We start from the raw sequence: 14,698 nt of genomic DNA on the forward strand, positions 1-14,698 counted from the left end.
CACTTTTCCCGGGCATAAGTGAAGAAAGTGATGGTAGAATAAACCAGAGCTGTCACGTGATGGATCTTGCTTACAGCTTGTGGTTTTGTACTTCTTGGGTTCATGGCCTCTGACATCAGGCCAGTCCCTTTAATGGATCATTGTCAGTATTGGTTTACGCTTAGGATCAAACTCTTATCACTTTCACAGCAGGAGAATGTGGGCATTAGAGCAATGTTTGGGGGTTTTCTGATTCATTTGACAGCAAGAGAGACATGCCTTTCCCTGGCATAATGAAGACAGGATGTGAGAAAGGTGTATGAAAATCTTTTATACTACAGTTGCATGCTGGGTCCAACTGACAGAGGGATAGTTTCAGATATGGTAAGAAACCACATGCTTCTCTCTCAAAGATCCATCTTTTTGCACTGAGTATCAGAAAAGGAATGGTGACCTTTGGTCCTGGAAAATTATAGAAATTCAGGTGCCTTTGCTGGGGAGCCCATGAGGTTCCCTCAGCTGGTGGATTATGAATTTCACTTCATCCAAAAAGAAGTGATCACATCAGCTGTGACTGTGTAATAGAATGCCTGTCTTGTACACATCCAGAGCAGATGTGGGAAGGTAAGAGCTTTGTACACAGACCTCTTCCTTTCAGATCCAGTCAATACTAGATACTGTCAGAGCACTTGGGAAAGACTCGTTGTGGATGACCAGTGCCAGTTTGAGCTCTCTCATGCTGGCAAAGTTCTTTTAAGCCCATCATAGGCTTAGTGTTTTCTCCCCAGGCATTTCTCTAGGGCATACAAACATGTATCAGGAGCACTCTCTTGTCAAAAGAGTCTCCTGCCACTTAAGAGGTGTGCCTAATATTTATCTGATGTATTTTCTTTACTGCTTATCCCTTTCTGTTGTTAAATCTGGCTGAATAGAATGTTCAGAAGTCTGCACAGCCCTAAAGAGGAAAAACTGATTCAGTCCATGCTCTGCACCTGTTTCGGTAACATTCTTTAGTAACTCTGATAACCTTCCAAGAGAAAATTCTGTATTTCTTCTCACTGGGGTGCTGTGGATTTCTGCTTATCCTGTATATGGGTGTCTTGGGAGGATCTGTTCTGCGTCTGTAGCAGTTGGCTCCCTTCCCTTTCTGCAAAAGGTCTGTAAAATTTCAAATGGCCTGCAAAGTCAAATGCGAACATTACAAAAGTTATAGCAGAAAGTAACAAAAGTTGTGCTGACTGAGTCCTTGGCAGCATGAAGGAATGCTAAGTATAAGACATCTGAACTTCTAATTTTAGCATGTGGTTTCTTACTTCAGACTGCTTCAGTATCAAAGGAATGGAAAATGATAGAAGCACTACCAAGTTTTAAATGGCTTTAGAAGATACCAGTCCGTGACACTGATATGTGCATCATAAAGAATCAGAACCTGTGATAAGTACTCGGATTAGTGGACAGATGGGTGAGGATGATCTAATGAAAAGAAGTCAGAATGGCTTGTGTAAGGGCATCTGTCTACAAATGTATGAAGTTCTTGGAAGGAGTCTTTGAGGATGTGGGGATATTAATTTCTAAAATACATTTGACAGTAATCCTTGCCAAAGTAGCACTCAGAAAGCAAATACAATCCTAAGAATAATTAAAGTAGTGTTAAAGGATAAACAGAAAATGTATTACTGTGTAAACCTGTGTGAAGCATACTCCAAAATAGTGTTTGTAGTTCCATACCTGCATCTCAAAAAGGGCATCTTGAAATCAGAGAAATTTGTAGGGAAAGGTAACAAGGAGGCTAGAGATAGATTCGCTTCCAGATACGGAAGGGCTCATTAGACTAGGATAGTACACTCTGAAAAAGAGAGAGGACTGACTTGTACATGACATCTTTAAAATCAAGGGCAGAATGGCAAGAAGGGGAGAATGCTTGTTCTCTTCTCCTTCTGACATGAAAATGAGGAGCTGCCAAATGAAATTAGCAAGTCGCAGGTTGGAATGAGTGAAGAAGGTAGTTCACATAATTGGTGCATTCTTTGTCATAAGATAGGTGTTGTCCAAAAGCTTATGTATTCAATAAGTAACTAGGCAAATTAATGAGAAAACATCCATCTGAAGTTACTAAATGCAAAACATCATATTTCCCTGGGTAACACACTGATGTATGGAGCACCGTTGGCAGTAGTTTCATTCTCTCCTAAAGAATATCTGTTCTTAGAAAGCAACAGCATAAACCATGTCAGCATGAGCATTTGTACCTGCCATCTTATAAAGAACACTGTTATCCCTCTTACAGTTATAGTTTCTTCTGCTGCCAAATGTGGCAGGTGACATTGTGCATAAGCATATCATAGGGCTCCTGACCAAGCTATATTTGAGCCAGACACTGCAATGAGTCTGCATCCTAAGACTGTGTTTTCTGGTTGTGTTTATATCTTCTGGCAGCCTTTGAACTCTACATATCAAATGTATTATTCCACATGTGTCTAATCTACAGGGAAGCTGAGCTGAAGTTATGGCTTTGGAGTTAAAGTAACAAGCCAACTACAAGATTTCATCAAATCAGCATCAAAATGTTGCATGCACTTCTTTTGTAGATTTAAAGAAATTTCAGTTATCAACCCAAAACCAGCCTGAGAAACAAATGATACTATTTTATGACATTTGCTTTAATTTCTTGGTACCTTTCATAGGCAAGATGGAGATTATAAACTGCACTTGGTCCTTATGCTCACATTTCAGATTTTTTTTTGCAAGAGCTACCCTCAGCTACTTAACATAATTTTTTTTTCTTTGTAAATTTATTCCAGCTCATCATGTCCGTTTTTGAGAACAGCATGAAAGAAAGAGGCATCACAGAAAATGAAGCCTTTGACTGGGAGAAGGCTGGTACAGATATCTTTTTGTCCACTAGCACCTCTACTCCACCACAGCAAAACACCAGGCAAACAGCAGCCATGTTTGGGTGAGTATTGCAGTTGTGCCAGTTAGACTATGGACATCCTCTATAACAAGCTCAGCAACAAGTTAATTTTTTGATGATTTCAGGGCTATTATTATCCTGGAAGCTGGAGCCGTATGGCAGCCACCACTTGATTTGACTTGATATATATTAACCTAGATTTATGGTGTTGGAAGTCAGTTTCAGACCCTTGCTGTCCTGAAAACACATTTTCTATTGGGGATGAATGTGTGAGTTGGAGTCACATTAAGAGATGTCTGGAGAACTTTGGCCAGGATCGATGGAGCCCATATGTTTGTATATTTTGCACATTACATGGCACACATAACTGGAGCTTCTGTGAGAGTGCCCTGCTGTGAGGCAGTTTTTGCCTTGCAATGGGGTGGGTTTGTGATTGATAGTAAGCTGAACACCACAGAGTGCATGTACTCCTCACGCCTCACAGCTCCTCGACCTTGACAGGGTGTTTCATGTGCTGGTGCAAAGGTACATAGAGCTTGATGCTCAGAGATGGAAATGAGTCCCAACAAAAGTTGATAAGGTTTAGTTCACTGGTCTGTCTTGGTGCTTTTGAGGGAGCTGACAGTAAGGGATAATAGTGCTCATTAGTAATACTATAGAAGATAAAAAGTATAAGGCCTATTAAGACCCATTTGCTCATGAAAAGAGGGGAGGATCTTTCTAAGCTAAATATTGTGTAATGGACAATTTTGAAGAGGTTTGCAGCCTGATTATCAAGGGTCTCAACATACTTTCACTGATCCATCCCACTGTCTTTGTGACTCTATGTTAGGTGGAAACCTTTTCAGGTTGTCATCACAGAATTGTTAGGGTTGGAAGGGACCTCTGGAGATCATCTAGTCCAACCCAACTTCTAAAGCAGATACACCTAGAGTAGATTGCATAGGAATGTGTCCAGGCAGGTCTTGAATGTCTCCAGAGAAGGAGACTCCATAACCTCTCAGGGCAGCCTGTTCTAGGACTATGTCACCCTCAAAGTAGAGAAGTTTTTCCTCATATTCAGATGAAACCTCCTATGCTTCAGTCTGTGCCTGTTGCCACTCATCCTATCACTGGGCACCACTGAAAGGAGTCTGGTCCCATACTCTTGACACTCATCCTGGAAATATTTATGATGTCCCCTCATTAAATAAGATCCCGTCTCAGCCTTCTCTTCTCCAGGCTGAACACACCCAGCTGTTTCAGTCTCTCCTCATAAGAAAGATGCTCCCTAATCTTCATAGCCTGCTGCTGGACTCCCTCCAGTAATTCCTTGTCCTTCTTAAACTGGGGAGCCCAGAACTGGACACAGTACTCCAGATGTGGCCTCACTAGGGCAGAGTAGAGGGGTAGGATAACCTCCCCTGACCTACTGGTCACACTTTTCATAATACACCCCAGGATACTGTTAACCTTCTTGGCCACAAGGGCACATTGTTGACTCATGGTCAACCTGTCGTCGACCAGAAGTCCCAAGTCCTCTCTGCAGTGCTACTTTCCAGCAGGTCTGTGAATGCCAGAACCATCTCTTCCTCAGGTTTCCCTGCCTCCAGAAAGCCCATTGTCCACCCCGGTCTAGCACTTGATAATACCATAAAAGCTGCTAATTAATTTCTGTGGGGCAGTGTGATAGACCTCCTTCTTTAAGTACTAATAATTTTACCTTATTTCTTGTCTCTTCCATAGGGTGGTTAATGTTACTCCGGTACCTGGGGACTTGCTTCGTGAGAACACTGAAGATGTCCTACAGGGTGAACATCTGAGTGATCAAGAGAATGCTCCTCCCATCCTGTCAGGCCGGCCAGCGGAAGGTCTTGTTCAGGCTCCAAACACTGCTTTCAATGAGGCTGAAGTTTGGGAAGAAACAGATGTGAATCGCAACAAACTCAGGATCAGCATCAGCAAAGTAAAGAACATTTATTTATCTCCTGTGGCTGTTGGATTTAGGGCAATGGATTCATAGTCTGCTAGAAGCCACCTGGATGCACTGATGTAACATCCTGCGTAGTGCAGCTCAAAAAGCACTGTGGAATTTGCCTGTGGAAATAGGAAATTACAAATAATTTTTTCACAGATTAAAAGCCATTTGGATTAATTTGAATCTTTATGCAAATGACATTTTGGGGACCAATAGGATCTTGATACTTCAAGCAATGGAGTTCTAGTCCTTGCATAGCTGATATAATATCCAAGTTGTCCCAGGTTTGGAAATTATAAACCAAAATTTTATTGTGTCCTAACCTCTTGGATAAATAAATTTCCTCAGAGATGTCTTCATCAGCCTTTTTTTTTCTATGTCTTGAATCATCACTAATTTTTCTCTTCCAATTTTTAAACTTTTCTTTCTAAAGGGTAGCACAATTTATAAAGAGCATCTAATGATGGTTTCACCCCTGTGAAGAGTGAGAAACTATAACTTAATATTCTCATATTTCTGCATTCCAAGATCATCTTAGACTTTTTGTCTTGCATACAGTACATATTTCAGTTGATTTTCCTCATAATCCCTAAGCAGTTTCTCAGTTCTTTCTTGTGAAAGTTACCTAATTTCTTGGAGGCATCCCTGTTGAATGATGATCCCATAGTAAATGTTTATTAGTTAGTTTATTTATTAGATCAGCTTACATATTGTAAGTAACTTAGTATTTGTTGTGTTGATCTCAGTTCCTATTTAAAAATCAGAATGTCACATGGCATGACATCAGATATGTACAGAATCTCTTAGCAGAGAAACCTTCATCAAACAGATGTAAAATAATATGAAGGCGTATTGGATTCACTTCACAAACCTGTCTATAATGGACACTTGTGGACTAGCATGTTAAACCTACCAGTCTTCTGACTCTGACTGGAATTCACTTTAGTCTCTACTGGCACAAAGTTAGTCCCTTTTTCAGCCCTGCAGATAGCTCCACTATCCTTAGTCTTATTAGAAAACATTATTCATGGACAAGAAATAATCTCATCTAACTTGCTTAAAATTCTCCAACAAAAATAATTTGGATCAAAGTGTTATCTATATGGAACATTACCAGCAGCATCCCCCAATACTGAGAATTATAAACCAAGTTCAAACTACTTTTTCATCTCTCACTGGTAAACTGTGTGCATTCCCAGAAGTTCTCTTTGGAAGGCACATGAAATAAGAAAAGACTAGTAGAGTGGGACAGTTCTGTTTCCAGAACATACGAAAAACCCCAGCATTACAGAAAAATCCTGGTAACTCCTATGGGGTTTTCTGTTCCTTTGAACCACCAGGTGCCTTGATGCTCTTCAGTCAGACTAAGGTGTGCACAAGGGAGTCCTAAATATCCTTTCTGTGTGCTAGTTGTACCTCATATCTTAGGTACCCAGTGCTGTCGTTCACAAGTCCTGTCATAACAGCAGCTAAAGGCAGAGGAGGTTTCTGCAAGATCCCCAGCATGACCAGATGATGTTCCTGCCAAGGGATATGCTGTTTCTTGTCAAGTTACTGTCGAAAGAACTTAGGGAGTTAGTGAGCATGGCAATGAGCACTTGAGTTCTGACAAGCTCAGCAGTTTATGAAATAGAGCCCAGGGCATCATCCTCTCCAAAGCTAAAGAAGTCTGTTCTTTCTCTATGTGAAGGTTGTTATCTTTAGTCTGACTCTTGCCCAACCTTTCAGTCCACTAGGCTTATTATCTTTAGTCTGACTGTTCTCCAAGAGAGAATCAGTTTTTATTTGAGTCACAGTCACCACATGGATTAAAAAAAAAGGAGGCTGCAGATGTGATATGTAAGTGTACAGCTTCACCTCTGCTTGTCAACCCAGGCATCCCATGTGTCTTTCTGAACCCTTCTGCTATTCACAGCTTCACCATCCTTCATCTTACAGTCTTGCAGCATTAGAAGTAACTCTGGCCCTCCCCATTTTGCTCTTTGTATTTAAGTGAGGAGTAGATCTTGCCATGCTTTTTTTCTCCCCAATACCTCTCTAAGGTCATCCTTATTTCTCTATTCACACCATTCAGATATTCTGTCTGACTTCTCCCATTTCTGTGCTAAGGGTAGTTTCCTTACTTCCTGTCACCAATCTTTCTAAATCCTTCTTCTGGTTCTCCTTCCTCCACTGGATCAAAGTTCTCCTTCTGTATTTTCTCAGAAGCCTCTTCCTTCTCTCCCACACCCTCATCCAATTCTCTGCTTTTGGATCTTAATAAGTTGCCTGTTACCCTACAGTTAAATCAACACTTTGCTCCTTTCACAAACACATTTGACCTTCAGCACTAACCTACTCCTATCCTGAATGGATTGCAGATTAAATAATTATCACCTCTTCTGCTTTTCCTGTATTGCGTGAAAGTTCTCCTCCACTCTCCCTGGCTGCAAAGATGACTTTTGCATTCCAAATCCAACCTGAATGGTTTAGATCTGCTAATTTATGAACACTGACTGACTTGTCATATAGACAGTACATGCACAAAGACAACTGTCTTGATCAGCAGCATTTTACTGAGAAGCCTGCATACATTCAGAGTCTCTGGCACTAAGAGGACAAGTAAATACAGGGCATGCTGCAGAGAAGGGTAAATGTTTGCCATACTAGGAGCCTGCACTGGCACCCCAATGCGTGTCCCCACACAGAGGTGGTGTGTAGAAGCTGGTGTTGCATGGCTGGCAGCACACTAGGGTTGAATGCAAATCTGAGACTGTTGCTGTAGCACTTGGGCCATTTTGCATCTATGCTTTTGCCTAAGCAGGTCTTCTCTTCCAAGAAAAAGCACCACAGTGGAAGGCAGAAAGCAGCTGTGTTACAGACACTGACTTTTGCTCCTTTGTCTGCTGCTGAATTAAAAAAAAAAAAAAAAAAATCAAATTCAGTAAGGCCATATGAAAACAGAAAATATGTACTGGTAGAGTATGAACATGCAAGGCTCACAAGTGTCCATGAACATGTTCAGTGTGACCCTGGGTTTGTGGAAAGTGCTTACAGATGTTGTGGTTGAGTATATATCCTGGAGAACTTTGTTTAGAGGTCCAAGATTTTTTAAAAAATAAAATAAAATTACAAACAGGGGCTCTTAGACATCTTGGATAAGCAGTTGAGGTTTGTGTATGTAGTAGGTTAGCCCATGGTAACTCTTTTTGGTAACTGAAATGCAAAGGCTGCTTTGTAAAGATGTTTAAATATTTGGATTCATTTAAAATCCATACCTTGTTTTAATATTAGATAATTGCCAGGACATACAGGCCCTTGCATTTCTTCAGACATTGCTTGTGTAGATTGTGAAAATGCAGCTGAAATTGTATCCTGGAAGAAAGCATAGAGCAGCAGTAAAGAATGGGAAATCAATGTCTCTGGTCAGATTTTGAGGTTCTCTGTGTTTGCCTCTTACAGACTCAGTGCATGGTGGAAGAGGAGCAGAGAAATGGTGTCTGCCCCAGTTCCCCTGTCCGAGTGCCTCCAGAGTCCCCAACTGCACAAGTGCGCTCCCTAAGATACCGCCGTGTGAACAGCCCTGAATCAGAACGCCTCTCCACTGCTGATGGCAAAGCAGATCTACATGAAAGAAGGTTTGCTCACCCTCTGTAGCCTCCTACTGCTTTTACCCAGCAGCCTGAGGACTGTGGAGACCAACCTAATCATTAGATCAGCAGGCACTGGAAGTTCATTTCTGGGTGGAGGTGTTCATGGGCTTTATGATCTTTCTGATGAGACTCATGTCTGCTAATAAGGACAGTTAGCGGGAATGATTCTTCCTCTGTCTCGGGATGGGAAGAACTCCACAGATAGAAGAAGGGACATTTGTCAGAGGGAAGGCAAAGTGTCAGATCAGGGATAATGTAAATAGTCACAGAACTTTTGGCTGGCCTGAGGTGGGAGGGAACAATGGATCTTTTTAGGATACAGACAAGGATCCACGTATTCTGGGAGCTAGCTGGCAGATCTTGATCTGCTGGGTTTCATTATTTCATTATTTTTCATTAACAGCAAGAATAATGTTCATTTTTCAGCATATAGTATTGCACTTGTTTGCATGTGAAAAGTATATATTACACCCTGATTTTGAGGGTAATATGGATACTTTCAGATCCACGGCAAAAAAATAAACAAAACCCCAAGAATAATAAAAATAAGCTTTCTAAAGCATTGTATCCTGGAGAACATGTGTTACAAGACACAAGCCTTTGGTGCTGGTTAACTCCCTTCATGTCCTTAGTTACTCAGTCTTCCTCTTTCCACTGGAAGTCAAGGCATGGACTGTGGTTGCAGGGCATACTGGTGAAATGCCCCCTCTAAAAGAGGCAGGGGGGAGACAGACCTTCTTCTCAGAGAAAATCTGACAGACTTCAGCCAAGAAGAACAGTCACAAGGAGGCCGTAGCTAGAAATGGAGAAGGATCAAAAGAACTAGGGAGTGGATAAGCCCCTAGTGCTACCCCATTTGTTAGGTACTGTTTTATTCTGGGTGGCTGGAGGAAGCTGTAATTCTTTTCTGTAATTCAGGAAGGATTGTTTGTGTTGCTGTTAATAATGTAGAGTTTGAATAATAATTCTTGTGTCTTGGTACCTCTTCTTTTTCTTGGTCAAAAGAAAGGCACTTTAAAATAGGAAGGGAAAAAAGTCATTTATAACAGTCAGCAAAACTAGTCCTGTATATTCACTGAATGCTTTTAACTCCTTCCTTTATTTCTCTAGCTCTTCCTTATCTACTCAGCATCATGCTAACTTAATATAGAAAATGTGCATTATCCAAAACACATCCCTTTCTCCTGCCTTCTTACCTCAGCTCCTGTTTTTAAAATCAAGATATTTTTTCATCTTGCAAGTAGCCTGCACCAAGTATGTTGCAAATACAATCCCACTCTGCCACACAGTCTACTCGTTATTCCATTTTTGTCTTTTCATGACACAGACCTGAATCGCAGCACTGGGAAATTCTTCTGGCTTTCTGGAGTAAATTCTTCCACTCCAGGAGTCTCTCCTTTCCTGGGGAATGCATGAAAACATTGCCTAAGTCCAGACTTTCTCTTACTTTTTTTAGCAATAGCTTTTTAAAATCCAGTTCTTATTCACACACAGTATATTCTTACTTCGCATACTTAGTGTTTCCTATTCACAATAATATATTTTCAAGAACTGACAAATACAACCTTGCTTCCTTCAGATCCATCAAGATGTCTTTTGCTGAGAACTTTGGTTTTGCTCACAATTTTCTCTATATCAATCTTTGGTTCACCTCCTTCTCTAATTCCCCTTTCTTAGTCAGAAATTTGACCTTGCAAGCGCAGTTATTTCCATCTCAGCTCTGACCTTCCTCTGTGTTGATGATACCCAGTTTTGCTTAGCAGCCTTCACCAAATGGTCAGTCACTTCTCTATTTCCCTTCATGCTTTCTCGCACATGGAAGGCTTTTCCCAGAAGAGTCTGCAAGGCTGTGTGGTCTTTGTTGAAATCCTTTTGTAAAATGCACTGCAGCTGTCTTTTTCTGACCTACAGATGCTCTGCTTTTGTGCAGCAAGCTGCTAATGGCTGTGGTGGACAGAGAAGCAGAAGTTAGCAGCAGGTGCAGGCCAAATGAGAAGCATGGATTATACACTGTGGAGTAGAGTGATAGAAATGCCACTGTTTTTTTCCTGCTGAGGTGCTGCCAGGACCATTGGGGCACAGGGTCTCTTTGGAGGGTATTTCTGCATGGCTGGAGAAGCTGCTGCTATTTAGACTGTGACTCACTGAACCTTATGCTACCCTTTGTAAAAGGGTACTAACCATATTTTCTTCCTGCTCCTCCAAAGTATTTTGGGGTCATCTGTGCACAATAGGATCGAAGATTTCTTCTGTCTTTGAAGAACTCCTGTGGCCACCTTAGAGGCTTCAGTGGCCACTCAAGTGGTATCACAGTGCAGCTGAAGAGGTTATAAGAGCCAAGCAGAGACACTGTAAAGTCAGACAGTAGATTAAGGATTTAGGGGGTGTTTTCTTTTTCACAAACCAATAGTATATATGAAAGGCTTAAGAGTATATTGGTGCTGTTGGGGGAAACTGGTTATCATCCTGTCATCTACAAGGAAGAGAGATGCTGCATTGGCTCTCATACTGAAGCACTTTAGGGGGAACATCTTTTTGCCATGTAGATTTTAAAGAAATATTTTTGCTTAAGCCTAATGGCTTCATGTTCTGTCTTTAGATCTCGAATGGATTTACCTGGCTCTCCATCACGACTCGTATGCTCCTCCCAGCCAGCCCAGATGCTGTCCATTGATACTGGCCAGGCTGACCGTCAGGCAAGTGGTAGGATGGATGTGTCTGCTTCGGTGGAACATGAAGCCCTCAGCAATGCCTTCCGCTCAGTACCACTTGCAGAGGAGGAGGACTTTGATAGCAAGGAATGGGTTATCATTGATAAGGAGACAGAGCTGAAGGACTTTCACCCAGGTGCTGAGCCGAGCACCTCTGGAACCACAGATGAAGAGCCTGAGGAACTGAGACCTATTGAAGATGTTGAGGAGAGAAAGCGCTTAGGAGCAGATGCTGCAGTCAGGCCAAAGACGCATGATGGGCGAGGTCGGGGTATGCAGCCTGTGACTGAGGAGGACAGTTCCCACAGACATGAAGGACCTTCTCAAACAGTATCTGACAGTAAACATGAACAGCAGATGGGAAGTCCGGCCCACTCTCCCCTACATTCAGCACCAGCTTTCCGACAAAGGAGACGGGAATCTGAACCTACTGGTCCTCAGAGACAGGTAAGATCCCTGGGTCTGTATTTTGTTGACTAGCATAGCATCATCTTAGGAAACCTCAGCTGTACTGGAGAAGTCTGTGACTCCAAGCATGGATGCTTTTGTGAAACTGTTTCTAACAGTGCTTCTAAATGTTGTGAACATTTTAGAAGTGCTCCCTATAGCTAGTAACATCCCCTACAAGGGACACACTCTTATGAAGATCTTTCAGCTGTTTTGGCACAGTGACAAGAGGAGAGCACAGCTGTGGTTGTAGGTATCTTAAATCAGTTCTCTTATTGCTCTACCACAGTGTTTTGTTAATAACCACTTAGCTGTATGCAAGTATTGCCAGCCGATCTTCTCCACATAGTTTCTCAGCAGCAACAGCAGTGTCTGCCCTCTATTCTAGTCACACATCAGCACTGGGCACAGCAATGCAAATTATGAAATAGCTCCCTGAGATTAAACTTTTTTCTAAATACCTAATAAAAAGCTCAGAGTAACCAGCACACACATCACATTAGCCTTACTTCTGTGATTGACATTGTTGTTACCAGAACTCACAGAAATGTTCTTTACCTACTCTGTTTGTTCCAGATAGTTGTAGAGGGCTTTTTTCTTTTGGTTTTGCTTTTTTTCTGTGGTCCTCTGAAGATACAAAGAACTTCAGGCTTTAGTGGGAGGCAATTTATTAGATGACTTGGAAAAGCATTGTATACTGTTGGGCTCCGATTTCCTCTGTCATATCTAATCTTCATTTATCAGATGTTCAGAAGAAGGCTGTCCCAGAATGTTCACTTCAAGACACAATAAAATTGTTCTCCTGAGGGCTTTTTGTATTCGTAGGTTAATAAAGATCTCATGCATGTGGGATCCGTAAGAGCAGGCGAGTCTCGAGTCATGTACACAGTAACACCTTCCTGTGGCAGGTGTTTGGGCAGTCTGCTTGTTCCTCTCTGGAAGCTGGTAGTTCCATGTCCTATTCCCTCTTGAGGTTATTCTCTAAAGGAGTGTTCACTGGACTGGAGCATGTTAAAAGAGCATCCTTCTGTTCAGGCCTTGACCAGATTCTTCTCTTCTTAGATCCTGGAGAGGTACAAGAAAAAAAGTGCTGTTAATTTGGGCAGCAAAACATGACTGATGCAATAAACTGTATGAGAAGAATCAAACCAAAGTGTTCCTTGCTGAGGTGTATGAGGCTGCAGTATTTACAGGAAGGAGAGAAATACTGATAGCAGGCTCTAGTGGGACTGTACTGCTGAGCATGGAATAATAGTAGTACATGCTTCTCAGGAAGACTGCATCCAGTTGCAAGGTTCCTAGGTGGAGGCTTGTAAGAAGCCAAGATGTTGGATGACACAGATATCTGGAGCTTGCATAGGCAAGATCAGCATAATTGGAAGGGTCTGTGTCTGATTTTGCTCTGTCTGAACACTTACTAGGCTGGTCAGTGCAAGATCTGCAAGTTGTGATGAACACGGCAAGAGCCGTAAGAACCAGCTGTAGGAACCAGCAGGAACACTTCACTGATATATTTAGCATAGTTAAAGAAGGCTGGAGGTGCCTTCTTGGCCACCGCATCTAATACAGCTATATGAAATGACTGGGCGAGTTGGTTATGACACAGTATGAAGGCTGCTTATCCCTGCACGGTGATACTTAAAAAGCAGGCAAAAAGGTAAATTACTGGGATTGTGGATGATTACTGCTAATATATTAGACAGCCTTGGCTCTCCAGCTGACTGAACATTTTTTTGCTCCTGTATTCTGAAATACCCTCTAGTTACTCCTGGACCTAACTTTGTACATATAGACCAACACTGGACTTCTTTGGCTGGCCAGGATTCAGTTGTGCATCCTTTGAGTTCTGGATCCTTCAGTTGCTTCTATATACACAGCTTTGCAGTGTCATTCCTATTTTTCCATTTGCTGTCACAGAACCAACTGCCAACTCTGAAAGGAAGAATTACTTGGTGCCTGAAGGAAAGCATCAGCCTGTTCTCCTTAGGTGTGGCAGAGTTGAAGGGACAGTTGGTTGGGATGCTAATAATTTGACCAAGGAATTAACTAATGAAAATACTGAACGCCTCACTAGCAATGAGAGATGTTTCCTATAGCTCAGGCTTGGGCTTCCTCTGGGTTTGACTGAAATTGTGAACAGATAGTGTGTGTGTGTGAGTAAATCTTCCTTACCTTTGGATATGAACTGAGCCTTTAAAATAGGTAAAAATATCACTAAATGCAGACCTACCATGATTAAGGTCATAGGCCCTGTTGTGCTGATTTGGGACCTTATTCTGGTCTCCCAGAAACTGGTGATCATCCATTGGTATCAGCAGAGTACAAACCGAGAGCAAATGGGTAATCCCTGCTCTAATGCTTTGTTCTGTTCCTCCATTTTCTGGCTCCAATATATAAGCCATTACTTGTTACTGGCAAAAAGACAGTCACCTCTGGATTATCATAGAATCACAGCATGGCTGAGGTTGGAAGGGACCTCTGGAGATCATCTAGTCCTACCCAGGATTGCTCAGGAGGGCGTACAATCAGAATCTCTCTGAGGATGGAGGCTCCGCAACCTCTCTGGGCAACGTGTGGCAGTGTTTATTCACCCTGATGGTAAAAAACCTTTTTCTTATGTTTAAATGAAATTTCCTGTATTTCAATTTCTGCCGATTTCTTCTTGTCCTTTCCGTGGGCACCACTAAAAAGAGTCTGGGTCCGTATTCTTTTTCGCATCAGGTATTTATAAATGTTGGTAAGAACCCCCATGAGCCTTCTCCAAACTAAACAGTCCCAACTCTCTCAGCATTTCCCCACATTAGGCCTCTTTTATCCCACAGACAGCCTTCCACAACCAGGAGAGTGCCACAAATAGAGTTATTTAAAGTTGTGCATGTCTTGACCCTGAGAGGGCAGGAGCTGTGGAGCTTATGAGCCTTCCCCAGCCATTCCTCGTCATTGACTTTGCTGAGAGATCAAGCAAGGATGCTCACCATGAAGACCTGTGTTGGTAATGCCATGGGTAAGGCAGGAGGCAGTCAGAGGCACATTACACAGACTGCCTGGGACAGATCAT

The 14,698-nt window shown here is 42.1% G+C and overlaps 1 protein-coding gene across 11 annotated transcripts in view; it reads left to right on the forward strand.

The window, feature by feature from the left end:
• The window catches only part of TTBK1 (tau tubulin kinase 1), a 130,182-nt gene that overhangs the window by 85,591 nt on the left and 29,893 nt on the right, over positions 1 to 14,698 (forward strand). For all 11 annotated transcript variants that reach the window (XR_011738128.1, XR_011738129.1, XM_065833528.2 and 8 more), the window contains 4 exons: positions 2,781 to 2,935; positions 4,619 to 4,838; positions 8,292 to 8,467; positions 11,082 to 11,640. Coding sequence is in view for 9 of the 11 variants with exons in the window: in XM_065833528.2 (XP_065689600.1) it covers positions 2,781 to 2,935; positions 4,619 to 4,838; positions 8,292 to 8,467; positions 11,082 to 11,640 (1,110 nt within the window). In the remaining 2 variants the exon portion in view is untranslated. The remainder of the gene's footprint in view (positions 1 to 2,780; positions 2,936 to 4,618; positions 4,839 to 8,291; positions 8,468 to 11,081; positions 11,641 to 14,698) is intronic.

Source organism: Patagioenas fasciata, chromosome 3 (assembly GCF_037038585.1).
Source record: "Patagioenas fasciata isolate bPatFas1 chromosome 3, bPatFas1.hap1, whole genome shotgun sequence".
In the NCBI taxonomy this organism is placed as follows: Eukaryota; Metazoa; Chordata; class Aves; order Columbiformes; family Columbidae; genus Patagioenas; species Patagioenas fasciata.